Genomic DNA, 17,463 nt, shown 5'->3' with positions numbered 1-17,463 from the left:
GGGGGGGGGGGGGGGGGGGGGGGGGGGGGGGGGGGGGGGGGGGGGGGGGGGGGGGGGGGGGGGGGGGGGGGGGGGGGGGGGGGGGGGGGGGGGGGGGGGGGGGGGGGGGGGGGGGGGGGGGGGGGGGGGGGGGGGGGGGGGGGGGGGGGGGGGGGGGGGGGGGGGGGGGGGGGGGGGGGGGGGGGGGGGGGGGGGGGGGGGGGGGGGGGGGGGGGGGGGGGGGGGGGGGGGGGGGGGGGGGGGGGGGGGGGGGGGGGGGGGGGGGGGGGGGGGGGGGGGGGGGGGGGGGGGGGGGGGGGGGGGGGGGGGGGGGGGGGGGGGGGGGGGGGGGGGGGGGGGGGGGGGGGGGGGGGGGGGGGGGGGGGGGGGGGGGGGGGGGGGGGGGGGGGGGGGGGGGGGGGGGGGGGGGGGGGGGGGGGGGGGGGGGGGGGGGGGGGGGGGGGGGGGGGGGGGGGGGGGGGGGGGGGGGGGGGGGGGGGGGGGGGGGGGGGGGGGGGGGGGGGGGGGGGGGGGGGGGGGGGGGGGGGGGGGGGGGGGGGGGGGGGGGGGGGGGGGGGGGGGGGGGGGGGGGGGGGGGGGGGGGGGGGGGGGGGGGGGGGGGGGGGGGGGGGGGGGGGGGGGGGGGGGGGGGGGGGGGGGGGGGGGGGGGGGGGGGGGGGGGGGGGGGGGGGGGGGGGGGGGGGGGGGGGGGGGGGGGGGGGGGGGGGGGGGGGGGGGGGGGGGGGGGGGGGGGGGGGGGGGGGGGGGGGGGGGGGGGACGCGCTTTTCCTCGGAGTACAGGTGAGCCGCCTCGGCGCTTTGGGGGGGCGTTCCTTCTCGGCTTTGAGGGTCGCGGCCCGCAGGTTCCTGATCCCCTCGCTGGAGCGCTCCCACGCCGGCCGCTACCGCTGCGTCGTCAGGAACCGAGTGGGGGCCATCATGCAGTGCAGCACCCAAGTCAGGGTGGCCTGTAAGTGCGCCCGCCGCAACGCCGCAACGGCGCAACGCCGACCGCTTCTTCTTCTTCTTCTTTTCCTGTTTGCACGACACAAAGTGTTGTTGTTTTCTTTCTGCGCCCTCCCGCAGTCATGAGCGGCTTTGTGGAGGGCCAACGTTGGCAAACGGTGTCGCAGGGCGAGGGCGCCCTGATCCCGGCGCCGCGCGTCCTCAGCTACCCCCGGCCTCAGATCACGTGGTTCCGCGACGGGCGCAAGATCCCCTCCGGCGGCCGCATGTAAGCCGCCCTCCACTTTTCTGCCCGCGTGCCTTCATTTGCTGCCCAAAAGGGGCAGGTCTTTCCAATGCACTTATCGGCTACCTAGCTAGCTAGCTAGCTATTAGCTGCCTAACTAGCTTTCTATCTATGAGTTATCTATTAGCTAGCTAGCTAACTTGATCTATTTGAGTTATTCCCGGTTGAACCGGGTCACCGTTGCTAGCTACCTAGCTTGCTATCTATTTTTCAATCTAATTGCTATCTATTAGCTGTATAGCTCGCTAGCTAGCTAGCTATTAGTTAGCTTACTTGATCTATTTGAGGTATTCCCGCTTGAGTGAACACTGGCACGTGTGGCTGCCGCTGCTCACCCACAGAAAAACTGATCCTGTGACTGTAAAGTGACCTTGAGAATTTTGAAAGGTGCTAATAAATGAAATGTGTTCTTCTTCTTCTGATTCTTATTATGATGGATTGTGGTGGGCGTTTGTCAGCGCCATCACGCTGGACAGCGCGCTGGTCATCCTGTCGGCGGTTGCCCCCGACGCCGGACGTTACTACGCGCAGGCCGTCAACGACAAGAACGGCGACAACAAAACCAGTCAGCCCGTCACGCTCGGCGTGGAGAGTAAGTACGCCTGACCTGCCGCGGCCCACGCGCATCCGCGCTGCCGACGTCGCGCCGTTTGCACCGCAAGGAGTTTCCGGGTTTTGGCAGACAGCCAGAGAAAAAAAGGATGTGTGTGTGTGTGTGTGTGTGTGTGGGCATATTAGATGCGGGTGGAGGCGCAGAGGCCATCGGGCCCTCCATCATCGTCCCTCCCAAGAACACCAGCGTGACCGCAGGGAGGAACGAAGCCATCTTGGAGTGCGTGGCCAACGCCAGGTAGCGCGCATGCCCCAACATGCGCATGTTTGTCTGTGTGGACGCAGATCTTTCACATCGATGGAGACATTTTGTTCCCTGCTAATTAAGGCACCGTGAGCGCCTCCGATACAGTGAGACCTCAGCTTACGAACGTCTTTGCTTCCCAGGAAGTGTGTGGAAGGCCAAAAGTGTGTATCCCAAAAAATAATTTCCCATAGGAAACCATTAAAATGAGAATAATCCGTTCCCAGGTCCCCATAAAACATCATTTTCAACTCAATAAGCCTTAAAACCGCACAAAATAGACCTTAGTTCATGTATAATAAATGCGCTATTGTATTGTCATTAAAGAAATGACACCGTCGCCGTGCTTTCTCAGCGATAATACCCTCACTCACATGGTCACCCGCTAGCTGCTTTTCGTTCATCCGAATCAACCTCTCCTATTGCCTGAGACCGTTGCTCAGACAAGACAGAAACACCCTTAGCCGCACGTAGCAATGGGCGACTTAGCATATTGGTCCTGGGAAGCTAAGTCACACAAACGCACACCTTGTTGGTGTTTTTTTCGATGATCTCCTTCTCCTGCTCGACCGTCATTTTCTTTTGTCCTCTCGGGCTTGACGCTAGCCTGCGGTGGGGTCTTTTTCGCTCCCATAATAGCCAAAGTATTCCACTCGATACCAAACCACACCTGCACTCCAAGAAAACTACGTCGCCAGCCACCGCGGCTCCGTGGGGTTTGGTTCATTTGCCGAAAACTCGTTCATATAGCGAGATTATGTTCTCGCGAATGTCATGTTTGTGAGGCAAAAAGTTTGTCAGCTAAAGCGTCGGTAAGCTGAGGTCTCGCCGTCTTCCAATGGAGTTGCGGCGCGTCTCCCGGCAGGCCGCTGGTCAAGCTGAGCATCACGTGGAGGAAAGACGGCGCCCCCCTCCGGGCGGGCGTGCGAGATTTCGGGCGGCGCGTGGTCGTCAGCCAGGCGGCGGCGGGCGACGCCGGCTACTACGAGTGCGAGGCGGCGCTGCGCGGCAGCGGCCTGCCCTCGGTCAGCGCCGGCGCCTTTCTGCACGTGCTCGGTAGGCGCGCCGCTCGCCCCGGCGCCGCCGACCGGCCGGACCTTTGCCGACCGGTTCCGTCCCCCGTCTGCAGAACCCCCCCTGTTTGTGAAAGAGCCCCCGGGCCGCATCGCCGCCGACATGGAGAAGGCGGTGGAGATCCCGTGCCGGGCTCGAGGTGGGTCGTCCCGGCGCCTCGCGCGGCGGCGAGCGGGACTCCATTTTTCTTTTGGGCAGGCTGGCCTCCGCCGGACGTGGTGTGGTACAAGGACGCGGCGCCCGTCAGCCCCCCGGAGGTTGCCCGTTACCAAATCCTGGCGGGGGGCGGCCTGCGGATCGACGGCGTCGTGCCCGATGACGCGGGGATGTTCCAATGCTTCGCCCGCAACGCGGCCGGAGAGATCCAGGCCAGCACTTACCTCGCTGTCACCAGTCAGTCCGGTCGAGCCCGTCGTCCGTCCGCTCGCTTCGGGAAGCCCCTCCCCCACCCTCATTTTCTGTGCGGCAACGGCAGGCGTCGCCCCCAACATCACCGCCGGGCCCTCCGACGGCGCCGTGATTGACAGCATGTCGGTCATCCTGCACTGCCAGACGTCCGGAGCGCCGCGGCCGGCCATCACCTGGCAGAAAGGTGCGAAACCCGGCGCTTTAAGGCGCCTGACCCCGCCCGACCCGTTGGTCACGTTGTGCCCGCCCGGCGCTTTTTCACCAGGCGAGCGCGTCCTGGCCAGCGGCTCGGTGCAGCTGCCTCGCTTCACCCTGCTGGAGTCGGGCAGTCTGCTGATCGGTCCGGCGCAGCTGTCGGACGCCGGCACCTACACCTGCACGGCCAGCAACTCCGGAGGCGTCGACCGAGCCTCCGCCGACCTGCTGGTGTGGGGTGAGTCGCGAGCCCGAATCGGTGGCGCGAACGCGACCCAAATGGCCGAGCGCGTCGGCGTGGCAATAATGGGAGCCTTCCCGACTTGTGTCTTGCGCAGCTCGCACCCGCATCAGCGAGCCGCCGCGAGACCAGAGCGTCATTAAAGGGACGGGGGCGGTCCTGGCCTGCGGCGTCACCCACGACCCCAGCGTCAGCGTCAGGTCACCCGCACGCAAACAAACCAAAACTGAAACTCGAGTGATTATTCTGAGGATTCTGATGTTGTTTTTTTGCCTTCAGCCACGTGTGGGAGAAGAGCGGCTCGGCGCTGGACGTGAAGGCGTCGCCCCGCCTGCGACTGGACGGCGAGGGCACCCTGCACATCTCCCAGACGTGGTCGGGCGACATCGGGACGTACACTTGCCGCGTGGCCTCCGCGGGCGGCAACGACTCGCGCAGCGCCCGCCTCGGAGTCAGGTGGGCCTCTTCCCGCCCGCCGCCCGGGCACGCGGGCGTGCCTCACGCACGCCCTCTTCTGTCCGGGATCAGGCAACTCCCCCACGCGCCCGGAAACCCGCTGGCGGCGCTGAGCGGGACGCAGAAGCGCGCCATCGACCTGACGTGGGCTCGGCCCTTTGACGGCAACAGCCCGCTCGTCCGCTACGTCCTGGAAGTGTCCGAAAACAGTCGGTGTCAAGGACGCGGACCCGTCCGTCGTCTCCCGCCGAGGCTGCCTTTTGACCCGCCTTTCCGTTCTCCAGACGCGCCGTGGACGGTGCTCCTCGCTGACATCCGGCCCGAGTCCAACGGCGTGACGGTCGGCGGCCTCATCCCGGCGCGCTCTTATCAATTCCGCCTGTGCGCCGTCAACGACGTCGGCCGAGGGCAGTTCAGCAAAGAGAGCGAGCGGTAGGTTTTGACCCCCTCTCCGGTGGCGTCCATGATAGCCTCTTTTATAATCATCGTCATCATACATTTCATCTCTAAGCGCCTTTCAAAACTCTCAAGGTCACTTTACAGTCACGGGATGAGCTTTCTGCGGGTGAGCAGCGGCAGCCACATGCCCCAGCCTTCACTCAACCCGGAAGTCACTCTGATAGAAAGCTAGCTAGCCAGATAGATAGCTAATAGCCAGCTCGACAGCTAATATATAGCTAGCCAGACAGCTAATAGATAGCAAATACATAGCTAGCTAGATAGATGGCTAGATAGCCAGTTTGCCAGCTAGCTCTTTTAGTTATCTGTTAGCTATACAGCTAGCTTGCTATCAATCTCCCTACCTATCTATTCTGTACAGTATATACCTAGCTAGCTATCTCGATAAATATATCTATTAGCTAGCTAGGTAGCTCTCTTTCTATTTGAGTTGTTTCCGGGCTGGCGCCCAGAAAACCCTATCCTGTGGCTGTAAAGTGACCTTGAGATTTTTGAAAGGCGCTTTGAAGTGAAATGTGTTCCGATTGTTATTGTATAAAGTGATCAAATGAGTGTCAGCAGTTAATTGAGCGGCTTTCTCCCAAGCGCCGCTAATAACTGCGACATGAAATCAGCGCTCATGAAAGCCAAATGAGAGAAGGGCGCTACGCCGGCCGGCGGTCGCTGCGTCCGTCTGACCTCTGATCTTTTGCGGTCCATTGCATACATGAAAAACCTCCTCGTGGCCAGGTTGAGCCTTCCGGAGGAGCCCCCCAGCGCGGCCCCCCAGACGGTGATCGCCAGCGGACGCACCAATCAGTCCATCCTGATCCAGTGGCAGCCGCCCCCCGAGAGCCACCAGAACGGCCCGCTTCAGGGCTACGTCATCAGGTGGGCGTGGGCGAGCGAACCGTGGCGACCGGCCGTCCGGCTCTTCTCCGCCGCCTCCCGCCGGTTGTCACCTTTCCGCTTTTGCCGCTCGCTCCAAATCGCTCTTCACCATTGAAATGAATACAAATGCTATAAATGCGTTCCAGCATCCCCCCTCCCAAAAAGATGAGGAAAAAAATGTATTCTTCGTGCGATAAATGACCTCCTGAAATCCAACCTAACCAATTTGCGCATCTATTAGCTGTCCGGCTGGCTGGCTGGATAGATAGCTGGCTATCTATTAGCTAGCTAATTAGCGTTCCATCTATTTGAGTTACTTGCGGGTTGAGTGAACGCTGGCCCGTGCGGCTGCCGCTACTCACCCACAGAAAAAACCATCCCGTGATTGTAAAAGTGACCTTGAGAGTTTTGAAAGGTGCTTCGAAATGAAATGGATGACGATCATCGTGATGCAATGGCCATTATTGTCTCGCTCTTCTGCTGAAGAAGTTTAGGCCACCGGGGGGCAGTAGCCATCGCGCAATACCAAAACTGCCACTTAGCTGCGGCAAGATGAGATTCTTTGTATGCGACGCTAGTCGGGTTAGCCCGTCGGTCGTGTTTTCGCAATAAGCTTGCATACAAGTGGTCAATGACCCCACGCCCCTTCCCCAACCGCACCCCGCCCCCACTGTCCAGGTACTGTCTGTCCGGGCTTCCAGTGGACTGTCAGCTGAAAAACCTCAGCAGCCCGGAGCAGAGCAGCCTGCTGCTGGACGACCTGATCATATGGACCAACTACGAGATGCAGGTGGCGGCCTACAACCGGGCGGGCAGGGGCGTCTACAGCCAAAAGGTGACCGAGTGGACGCTGCAAGGAGGTGAGCGCCAATCGCGCCAATTGCAAAGTCCCGCACCAACCGGCTCGGACCAGCAGATCGCAGCAGATTTTGCCGACTGGGGACTCGGTTTCATTTCACACACGCACACACACACACACACACACACACATTCCCGTTTCAATGGTTTTGTGAGGTCCGCGTAACTCAAACTAAGGAGTGAGGACCACCCTTTCTGAAAACACACACACGTTACTACTGGTCTTTCTTTGCGGTCTTGCGTCAGAAGCTTCGCAACGGCAACGAGTCGGTCGCAACGTGACATGTCCAGCTTGGCCGTTCTCAGCCTGGTCCTAAAGTGCCCCCTCCCCCGACCCCCTTCCTTCAGTACCGACGGTGGCGCCAGGAAACGTTCAGGCCGAGCCGGTCAACTCCACCGCCGTGCGCTTCACCTGGACCGCCCCCAGCCCACAATTCGTCAATGGAATCAATCAGGGTTACAAGGTCAATCCCATGATTTTCTCTCGTGGGGGGTCTTTTTCCTATGAGGTTTAGGTTAGCTTTCTATCTGAGTTACTTCCGGATTGAGTGAATGGATTATTATTCTTATTGTTATGAAAAAGAACATGCCTCATGCCCCTCCCCCCCTCACGTCGGTCCAGCTGTTGGCGTGGGAACCCGGACGGACCAGCGAGGTGACGGTGGTGACGGCGCGGCCCAACTTCCAAGACAGCCTCCACGTGGGCTTCATTTCGGGCCTGAAGAAGTTTACCGAGTACGACACGTCGGTGCTGTGCTTCACGGCGCCGGGGGACGGGCCGCGCAGCCCCCCCCGCCGCCTGCGCACCCACCAGGACAGTGAGTGGACGCCCGGCCCGGGCCGGGCCTCGCCCGCTCTGACGACAGGACGGCGGCTCATCTTGTGGCGTTGTCGCTCAGCTCCCGGCGCCGTGGGACACCTCAGTTTCACCGACATCTTGGACACGTCCCTGAAGGTCAGCTGGAAGGAACCTCTGGAGAAAAACGGCCTGATCACAGGTGGCGGGATTCTTTCGCTTCTTTGGGGGGGTCGTGAGGTCGCCCCCTCGCTAAGCGGGCGACGCGTCTTTGATTTGGCAGGCTATCGCATCTCGTGGGAGGAGTTCAACGGGACCAACAGCAGAGTGACCCACTACCTGCCCAAGTCCACTCAGGAGTACAAGGTGACGGGCCTGACGGCGCTCACCACCTACACCATCCAGGTGGCGGCCATGACCGCCAAGGGGCAGGGCCCGCTGTCCGCCTCCACCATCTCCTCGGGTGTCCCGCCAGGTGGGCTTTTGCGAGGGTGTGCATCGGGGTTAAGACTGCCAGGAGATCTTTTTTTCATTAAATGGAAAGAAAGGTTTGACTTTCACCCTTAAAGGACCAGCGACGCCATTTTTTTGTTTCCTAACTGACATCAGAAAAACGTTTGATGGCATCTAAAATAGCCAAAACTGATATTTTGACTCAAATGCAAAACTGACTGAATAAAAATGACTTCAAGTGTCCCAAAACTGCCACAAAATGAGCTCGGAACTGGGGAGATTCAGAAAGTCCCGCCCCCTTGTTCGTGATGTCACTTTGGGTCACAAACTGCCTTGCTCCAGAATCAAAACAATGGCTTCCGAAAGTTCAGATTGGGAGAAGATGCTTTCTTGTTACTCATCCAGTTATGAATAGGATTCAAATAGTTCTGAAGAGGAAAGCATCAATGTTTGCAATCGATTCAAGAAGTCCTTCCGTATCGATTGGAGTTGTCTGGACTCCAATGTAGTGCCCAGAAAATGCACAAGATGGCGCACAAGCACCGTTGGAAATGGGCTGATTTGTCCGCTGGGAATTAGTGTCAACTTACACCTTCTTGATGCGTGTTAGCGCAATTGGCTGCGACACACAAGGATTCACCATGGCGTTATTGATGTCGTTTTCCTTGTAATTTTGCCATCAACACGGTGTATTCAGACAAAAAAAGTACCCAAAATGCATTGTGTGTCGCTTTCTCGGTCAGGGCCGTGCCGGGCGCTTTCGGACAACGTTTGCGCTTTTGATTGTTTTTGTTTTTTTCCCCCTTGCTGCTTCCAGAGTTGCCCGGCCCGCCGACCGACTTAGCCGTGTCCAACGTGGGCGCTCGCTCCGTCAGCCTGCGCTTCAAGCCGGGCTACGACGGCAAAACGTCCATTTCCGGCTGGCAGGTGGAAGCCCAGGTAGGCCCCTTTGATCCCGTTTGCCGGTGCGGGGCGGGCGTCTCCAAATTTGAGCCAGGGTGTCCACGCGCATGGCAGATCGGCATCATCGGGGACAATGAAGAGTGGCTGACGCTCCAGCGGCTCCGGAATGAGCCGGACGCCCGAGTCGTGGACCTGCTGGATCTCAACCCTTTCACATCCTACAGGTGAACACTTTTGTCCAAACTTTGTCAACGTCTCCCGGACTGCGCGGACCGAGTCGTAACTCTGATAGAAAGCTAGCTAGCTAATAGACGGGCGAATAGAGCACTCGGTAACTCTGATAGAAAGCTAGACAGCTAATAGATAGCTAACAGATAGCTAGCTAGGCCTTCACTCAACCCGGAAGTCACTCAGATAGAAAGCTAACTAGCTAGCTAGCTAATAGACAGCTAATGCGGCTTTTGATTTTGGAGTTGATCCTTTTGCGCTAAAAGTGGGATTTGATTTTGTGGCTCCCGCTTCCACCTCGCAGGTTCAGAATGCGGCAGGTGAACATTGTGGGGACCAGTCCCCCCAGCCAACCTTGTCGAAAGATTCAGACCTTGCAAGCCCCCCCGGACGTCTCCCCCGCCAACGTCTCCTTGCGCACGGTCAGCGAGACCAGCCTGTGGCTCCGCTGGGTGGTACGTTTGCGCCGCTCGTCTTTGTCGTCGCCGCTGTTAACGATTTTCGCTCGCTCGCCGTGTCAGCCGCTTCCCGAGTGGGAGTACAACGGGAGTCCCGATCTGGTGGGCTACCGCATCCAGTACTCCAAATCCGGCTCCCGAGGGGGTGTGGTGTCCCACGTCATCACGGACCGACTGCAGAGGGAGTTCACCCTGGAGGACCTGGAGGAGTGGACCGAGTACGAGGTCCGACTTCAGGCCCTCAACGGAATCGGGTCGGGACCCTGGAGCCGGTCGGTCCGCGGGAGAACCAGGGAGTCCGGTGAGGAGCGCGAGGTGGCGGTCGGGCCGCCGCGCCAAGCTTTTGTCCTCAGCTCCTCGAGCCCGCGTTTGTCGCCGCAGTGCCTTCCGGCGGTCCGGCCGACGTCTCGGCTCTCGCCACCGCCTCCAGCAGGATCCTGGTGCGCTGGGGGCAGGTCCCTGAGCCCGAGCGCAACGGACTCATCCTGGGATACAAGGTGGGCTGGTCAACGGCGTCCCGTCCGGTCGGCAAGATCTGCGGGGGGGGTCTGCTACTACAGAGGGGGAAGGCCTCAAAAAGGGCTGGTGGCGTTCCCGCGGCAGGTGATTTACAAGGAGAAGGACTCTGAGGCCGCGAGCTTCTGGGCGGTGGAGGGCAACACCAGCCGCAGCGTCCTCCTGTCGGGTCTAGCCAAGTACGTCCTCTATGAGATCCGGGTGCTGGCCTTCACCCGTGTCGGCGACGGCAGGAGCAGCGCTCCGCCCGTCCTGGAACGGACGCTGGATGACGGTCATTTGAAAATCCTCCGCCGCCTCTCTCGTACCATATCTCGCTAAATGTGCACTGAGACCATTTAATTTCTGGTTTCGAGTCCGCCCCATGTTAGCATAAGACGCTGGCGACCTAAACGACTCCCTCCCACTTTGGGACGTTACAGTCCCGGGCCCTCCGGTGGGCATCCTGTTCCCCGAAGTGAGGACCACTTCCGTCAGGCTCATCTGGCAACCGCCGGCCCAACCCAACGGCATCATCCTGGGTGAGTTTCCGCGCCAAGGCCTTTGGGCCATTTGGGGGGCCGTGGCCAAAGACCGTGAGGACCTCGGAGGTCAGGAACTTTGGACACACCCCCAAGGTGCCTTGTTGTTGACACTTGACTGCTGTGACGTCTTCGCAGCCTACCAGGTGGCCTACAGGAGAAACTCGTCCGGCGGCGGCGCCGCCACCGTGGACGTTCTGAGCCCCAGCGCGCGGCAGTACGCGGCTGGAGACCTCCAGCCCGAAACGCCTTACGTCTTCGGCCTGAGCGCGCAAACGCGCAAGGGCTGGGGCCGGGCCGCCGAAGCCTTGGTGGTCACCACGGAAAAGCGAGGTGGGTGCCCCCGCCGCCGGGTTCGAGCGCAACCGAAACCTCACGCGGTCCCACCTCGCAGTCCGACCTCAGCCCACCGGCCGCCCCGTGGCGCCGCAGCGCCACGTGCGGGCTCGCCGGCTGCTGTTGTCCTGGGAGCCGGGCAGCGACGGCCTGTCGCCGGTGCGCTACTACACGGTGCAGTACCGGGAGTTGCCCCAACGCAACTGGACGCTGCATTCCACCTCGCTCAGCCACCAGATCAACTCCTGCACGCTGGAAAGGTACGCGGGCCATCGCCTCGGAACGGCGAGCCCGGTCCAGTTGAGTGGCCGCATCCATTGCGGCGCCGCGCTGGCGATTGACTTGGACTCTGCCGTCTCTCGCAAAGGTTGAAGCCCTTCACGTCCTACCAGTTCCGCGTTAAGGCCACCAATGACATCGGCGACAGTGACTACAGTCAGGAGAGCGAGGCCGTCACCACGCTGCAAGATGGTGAGACCTCCTCCCCCCGGGTGGGTGGGGCCACCGCCGGCTGTCCCCGCCCCTTCTCGCGTGCACGCCCGCTTTGTTCGCTTCTGCTTTTACAGCCCCGGACGAAGCGCCCACCGTTGTTTCGGTCACACCCCACACCACCACGTCGGTTCTGGTCCGCTGGCAGGTGACGAGAGTCCGAAAACCCGGACGGTGGGTGTCAAACGGCCATTCTGAGGGCGGCGCCTTTTTTTTTCGTAGCCTCCCTCCGAGGATCACGTCAACGGCGTCCTGCTGGGCTTCAGGGTCCGCTACAGAGAGTTGAGCTACGAGCGGCCGCCGAGCCACACGGTCCGCGCCGCCGACCGTCCGCCTCCCGGCTGGGCCCGTCTCGCCGGTGAGCGCTTTTATGCCGACCCTGAAAGTGGTCCGCGTGAGTGATGTGTCGGTCGTGAACGAACCGGCTCTTAGAATCGGCTCTTTAAAGTGAATGACGAGAGCCGGATCTTAATAGGGAGCCACTTATAGGAGCCAACTCCTCCCCCCTTCGGTTAAAGCCGCACGTGATTGGTCAAAATCCGTGGTAGAAGACACACACACACACTCACACGCACACGTCTCACACACACAGGAATATAAATAAAGCCACATCCATTTTATAATTTTTAGCATTTGTAATTTTACGTTATTTTTAGTAGCACATTGATTTAAGCAACAACAACAAAAAACTGAGGAGCCTTTTGGGAACCTTAAGAGCCAAAAGAAGCGGCTCTCTTAGAAGAGCCGTAATTCCTATCACTAGTCCACATGGCAAGCTAACCAAAACGGCAAATTTGTCATCCAAGAGGAAGTGGTCGTTCTGATGTGGGCTCCGCCCATTTTGCCCCAAATCACTCTGAACTTTGATTTTTCTCCTCTGTGAACAGAAACTAGTGTGACATTTTTCGTATGCGCGTCATCATTTCGTGTGTGCAAGGTGGCAAATTGCATCGATTGCCATGACCACAACTTTTGTGTCCCCTCCAGCAGCAGCTTACAACATCAGGAACTTGAGCCAATCTTCCCTCACCCGCTACGAACTTGACAGTAAGTTTCAACTGTGCAACCCGCACGCCGTCCACTCAAGGTTTTCACCATCTTAATAATAATCCATTTCATTTCTAAGCGCCTTTCAAAGCTCTCAAGGTGACTTTACAGTCACAGGATCAGTTTTTCCGTGGGTGAGCAGCGGTAGCCACACGCGCCAGCGTTCACTCAACCCGGTAGTAACTCTAATAGATAGAAAGCTATCTAGCTAGCGAATGGATACCTAATAAATAGCTAACAGCAAGCCAGCCAGACAGTTAGCCAGCTAGCTCATGGATAGCTAATAAATGTCACAGATGACTAGCTAGCTGGACCAAACTCACCAAAAAGGTTTGACAAGACGTAACCATCGCATCCTTTCATTCGCTCTCGACCCAACGAGCAGTGTGTGATTTGGCGCCATGGTGGTGGGGTGGCGCTTCGCCATGGCGTCGTCTCCTTTGATGTTGGTCGTCTCCTTTGCACAGATTTGAGTCAACGCAAGCGCTACGAGATCCGCATGAGCATGTACAACGCCGTCGGGGAGGGTCCCAGCAGTGCACCGCAGGAGGTCTTTGTGGGGGAGGCAGGTGTGTCTTCTCTCAATTTGATGGACAACCTTGAAACCCCCCATAATCAATGGCCTTGTTTTATTTGCGACGGCGAATGTGCCACGTCGCAGTCCCGACGGCGCCCCCCCAGAACGTGGTGGTCCAGTCCTCCACCGCCACCCAGCTGGACGTCACGTGGGACCCCCCGCCGCCAGATGCTCAGAATGGGGACATCCAAGGTTACAAGGTATCATCTGCGTCCAAACTTGGGCCATAAAAATGACCGGCGGCTCACACTTGTGGGATTCGGGATTATATCTATATATATCTATATATATCCCTACTGTCCATACGTGGCGGTGCCAGACTGCTATGATAGAGGGCTTTTCCCTGAGGCTACATGGATTACTTCTATTGTCCTGACTGATTATGGGGTCTACGACTTGCCTTATTGCCCCATTTGCTCTGGTATCACCTCATCAGCATAACTAAGCCTAAGTGGCCAAAGAAGTCTGTTGTAAGAACGATCCAAATGAAACCTCGCCCCACCATGGCAATTTAATGAAGGGTTTTGCTGTTTTATGCAAATGGCTTCTTTGACTCCCCTTTCAAAGCATCTATGTTCTTTCGCTAAGATTTGAACCTCACTGTCGTCAAGTGAGTGGTCGCTAGCTTTTAGCTGCATATGTCCTGCAGATTGAGGCCCACTAGTATCATCCCCGCGATGTTGATCAAGTCTTTTTGGGAGAATTTAGTTTAGTCTCTCCCATGTATTCTTTTTAATTGTCTTTTTCTTGGTTGTAGATTTACTTCTGGGAGTTTCAGCTGCAGAACGAGACGGAGCGCCTGCGCACGCAGTTTTTGCCCGTGCCGGGCGTGAAGCTGAAAAACCTGACGGGTTACACCACCTTCATGGTCAGCGTGGCTGCCTTCAACGCTGCCGGCGACGGGCCGCGATCGCCACCCACCAGAGGGCGCACTCAGCAAGCAGGTGACTCATGGGGGGACCCCGGCCGGGCCAGGTCTGATTCAGCACACGTCTTTTCAAGTAGGCATTTATGGGGTTCTTACAACCCCCCCCCCCCCCCCCGCCCGCCACCCCCACCTGTGGAAAGATAAAACGACACCGCAGACAGGCATACGTTCTTTATCCTCAGCAGGAGGACAAATGAGGCAGCGATGTGGCAAACTGGCCACTAAAAGTTGACCGCGTGTGGTTTGGAAAATGAAAAATCCGTGAAACACAACAAGAGCGGCAAACAGCCTCAACAAAATGTGACGGAATCTCATTGACTGCAGATTTTCTCCCCGGTCTCCATTTGCGTCCTGCCAAAAGAATCCACAGCGACGCCCCCGTGTTGATTTTGGCTATTTTGCACAAAGGCGTCTTTCATTTGGCGGCATGAGAAGTCTTTTGCGACCTGGGCCTGCTGGCAATCCAGGCTTTTTGTCTGCTTGTGCCAGCGCCAGGCCTCTGGGAAGAGCGCCACGCAGCCAGCGCACAAGACAAAAGCTTTTGTTAGCTGTCATGCATGCTAATCCGCACACTGAGCTGGATCAACAAGCTCCGGCCGCTGTCATTGAAGATGACAACAAAAAAGAAGAAGAAACAGACATTCAGTGTATTAGCTAACTAACCATCTAGCTGGCTAGCTATTAACTATATAGCTATCAAAGTGGCTAGCTATCTATCTGTTGACTATCTAGTAGCTGGCGAGCTAGCTTTCTATCTATTTACAGCCGGGTTGAGTGAACGCTGGCTCAGTGTATCAGCTAACTAACTATCTAGCGAGCTGGCTATTAGCTATACAGCTCTCTAAGTGGCTATCTATTAGCTGGCTAGCTAGCTTTCTATCTATTTACTTCCGGGTTGAGTGAATGCTGGCTCTGTGTATAAGCTAACTAACTATCTAGCTAGCTGGCTATTAGCTCTATAGCTATCTAAGTTTAGACGCTTAGAAATGAAATGTATTTTTATGATGATGATTATGATCTAAAGTGGGGTGTGTGTGCCAAAGCCCCCAGCGCCCCCGCCTTCATCCACTTTGGCGAGCTGACCACCACTTCGGTCAACGTGTCGTGGGGCGAGCCCACCCGGGCCAACGGCATCGTGGAGGGCTACCGTCTGGTTTACGAGCCGCGTTCTCCGGTCGACGGTGAGCGACCGGCAACCGCCGGAGTCCGACCGGGCCGTGGCTTTTGACCCCGACCCCCCCAGGTGTCAGCAAGACGGTGACGGTGGACGTGAAAGGCGGCGCCCCCCTGTGGATGAAGATCAAGGACCTGGCCGACGGCGTCACCTACAACTTTCGTATCCGCGCCAAAACGCTGACTTACGGGCCCGAGGTGGAGGCTAACGTCACCGCGGGGCCCGTGGAAGGTAACCCGCAACCCCCCCGCCCCCGCTCCGATTGCCCCTTTCCCCCCCCCTCACCTCATCGTTGGCCGTTTGGAAGGAGCACCGGGTCCTCCGGGAGAACCCTTTCTTTCCCGCCACGGCTCCGCCCTGACGCTGCACTGGTCCAGCGGCGATCAAGGCCGAGCGCCCGTCGCGCGATACGTCCTTGAGGCCAGACCGTCCGGTAAGCGCAAAATAGCGGTCCGCAACCACTTTTTCTTTTTCCTTCTGGCGGAGGGAAATGCACCCGCAAGTGCCACCAGATGGCGTCGTGGACGTCGCTTGATGATTTGCTATCTAGCTGGCTATCTCGTGACCTTGAAAGCTTTGAAGGGCGCTTATGAATGGGCGAGGGGCAATCCCAGCCGGGCGGCGGACCCGACGGCGCCTTGCCTTGCCTTGCGTTGCAGATGAAGGTTTGTGGGACGTCTTCATCAAGGACATCCCCAAGGAGGTCACGTCCTACACGCTCAGCCTGGAGACGCTGCGCGAGGGCGTCACCTACGACTTTCGCATCATCGCCGTCAACGACTACGGCTACGGCTCGCCCAGCCTGCCCTCGCCGTCTGTATCAGGCAAGCTATCTAGCCGGCTGGCTATTAGCTATCGGCCAGCTAGCTAACGTGATTCGGGGTCGAGTGAGCGCCGCGCCCCGCGTCTGCTCACTGGACGGCGCTGGTCCTTTGCAGCCCAGAAAGCGTCGTCGCCCTTGTACGAAGAGTGGTGGTTCCTGGCGGCGGCGGCGCTGGTGGGCCTCGTCTTCGTCTTGCTGCTGGTCTTGGTCCTCGTCATCCGCGGCCAGAGTCGACGTTTCGGCAAAAAGGCGGCGGCGGCGGCGGGTAGGAAATTGATGGCGCGCGCGCGCGTCGGAAGGCTTCTTGGGCAGTGGTTCCTCAGCTGCCCCTCCCCCCAGGCAACCCTTCCATCTGCCCCGCCCTGCCGCTGCGCCACCTGGACGAGGGCCGCTTCCCCTCGCTGGAGCTCAACAACCGCCGCCTGTCGGCCAAAAATTCTTTTTGTCGCAAGAACGGCATCTACGCGCGGTCAGTGGCCGCCAGCGCGTCGCTCTCGCTCGTTCGCTCGCCGCTTTGCTCATCCATCCCCGCCCCCTCCGTCCCTCCCCCGCCAGATCGCCGCCGAGGCCCAGTCCCGGCAGCCTGAACTACTCGGACGAGGACGTGAGCGCCAACTACAGGGACCGGCTGGCGGCCGACAGCGGCAGCCTGACGGAGAAGCCCTCCGAGGTTTCTGATTCTCAGGTACGTGATTAGCTATATAGCTAGCTTGCTAGCAATGTCCATAGCTAGCTATTAGCGATCTATTATATACAGTATATTCCTAGCAAGATAGCTAGCTAGCTAGCTTTGTATCTATTTGAGTGACTTCCAGGCTGAGTGAACGCTGGCGTGTGTGGCTGCCGCCGTTCACCCACAGAAAGACCTGTAAAGTGACCTTGAGAGTTTTGCTTCTAAATGAAATGCATGATGATGATGATGATGATGATGAAGGCCTTTGCGACTCTGCAGGGCAGCGACAGCGAGGGGGAGGCGGAGGTGGGCGGGCCCAAGACGCACTCCTTCGTCAGCCACTACGTCAGCGACTCCGCCTACCGCAACTCGCGGCGGCGTCAGCCCAAGGGGGCGTCCCGCCCGCCGGCGTACGGCTACTCGCCGCCGCCCGTTCCGCCCCCGCCGCCGCAGTTCCGGCCCAAGGGAAGCCGGACCGCCACCCCGTCCCCGTTGTCCTCGGAAGGTCCGGTCCGGCGCGCCGCCCCCTGCCGGCCCCCCGGCAGCCCGTCACCGCCGCCCGTCACCGGATTCTCCTCTTTTGTCTGACGCCATCTTTCCCCTTTGGCTCGCATCTTCCGCACGGTCCGCCTCCTCTGCCCGCCGCGTGATTTCATGACAATGGTTCCCAGGTTTTGATTGGTCACTCCGGAAGCCCCGAAAAGACACAGGGACGAGAATGCTCCGCCCATCGGCAGATTTCCAACTTTCTCCGAGCAAAAAGCGGATCGAACCAACGATGGATTCTGGCTTTTTGGCTCTTCCGTTCCTGTTTGGCCGTGTGTTGTCCCAAAGCGCCATTTTGATTGGATGATACTGACGCCGCTTGGCGGAAAGCGCCGTTTTGATTGACG

At 59.3% G+C, this 17,463-nt stretch overlaps 1 protein-coding gene across 1 annotated transcript; it reads left to right on the top strand.

The window, feature by feature from the left end:
* The first annotated feature begins 751 nt into the window (after positions 1-751).
* LOC148885034 (protein sidekick-2-like) lies at positions 752-17,158 on the top strand. The gene is made up of 44 exons (XM_089018476.1): positions 752-780; positions 843-949; positions 1,066-1,213; positions 1,690-1,823; positions 1,970-2,081; positions 2,953-3,143; positions 3,217-3,300; positions 3,360-3,554; positions 3,637-3,753; positions 3,835-4,002; positions 4,103-4,205; positions 4,285-4,461; positions 4,534-4,670; positions 4,746-4,893; positions 5,650-5,790; positions 6,469-6,650; positions 6,997-7,112; positions 7,271-7,466; positions 7,548-7,646; positions 7,728-7,919; positions 8,715-8,836; positions 8,915-9,024; positions 9,333-9,483; positions 9,550-9,787; positions 9,868-9,983; positions 10,090-10,276; positions 10,425-10,523; positions 10,662-10,856; positions 10,918-11,119; positions 11,227-11,330; positions 11,426-11,496; positions 11,571-11,706; positions 12,336-12,395; positions 12,863-12,964; positions 13,057-13,172; positions 13,730-13,916; positions 14,944-15,081; positions 15,144-15,305; positions 15,382-15,507; positions 15,734-15,898; positions 16,013-16,162; positions 16,237-16,366; positions 16,453-16,582; positions 16,850-17,158. The coding sequence occupies exons 2-44, from the start codon at positions 919-921 to the stop codon at positions 17,156-17,158; spliced, it is 6,177 nt and encodes a 2,058-aa protein (XP_088874602.1). The 5' UTR covers positions 752-780; positions 843-918.
* The last annotated feature ends 305 nt before the right edge of the window (positions 17,159-17,463 follow it).

The sequence above is a fragment of the Hippocampus bargibanti genome, linkage group LG17 (genome assembly GCF_051943395.1).
Source record: "Hippocampus bargibanti isolate YZ-2025 linkage group LG17, ASM5194339v1, whole genome shotgun sequence".
NCBI lineage: Eukaryota > Metazoa > Chordata > Actinopteri > Syngnathiformes > Syngnathidae > Hippocampus > Hippocampus bargibanti.
This window is presented reverse-complemented; position numbering and strand designations above follow the sequence as displayed.

Bases quoted from the DNA above. Each gene is read 5' to 3' on its own strand.
- LOC148885034 (XM_089018476.1), top strand. From the start codon at position 919: ATGCAGTGCAGCACCCAAGTCAGGGTGGCCT. The intron at 1,214-1,689 runs GTAAGCCGCCCT...GGCGTTTGTCAG, and splicing joins ATCCCCTCCGGCGGCCGCAT to CGCCATCACGCTGGACAGCG. The intron at 6,651-6,996 runs GTGAGCGCCAAT...CCCTTCCTTCAG, and splicing joins CGAGTGGACGCTGCAAGGAG to TACCGACGGTGGCGCCAGGA.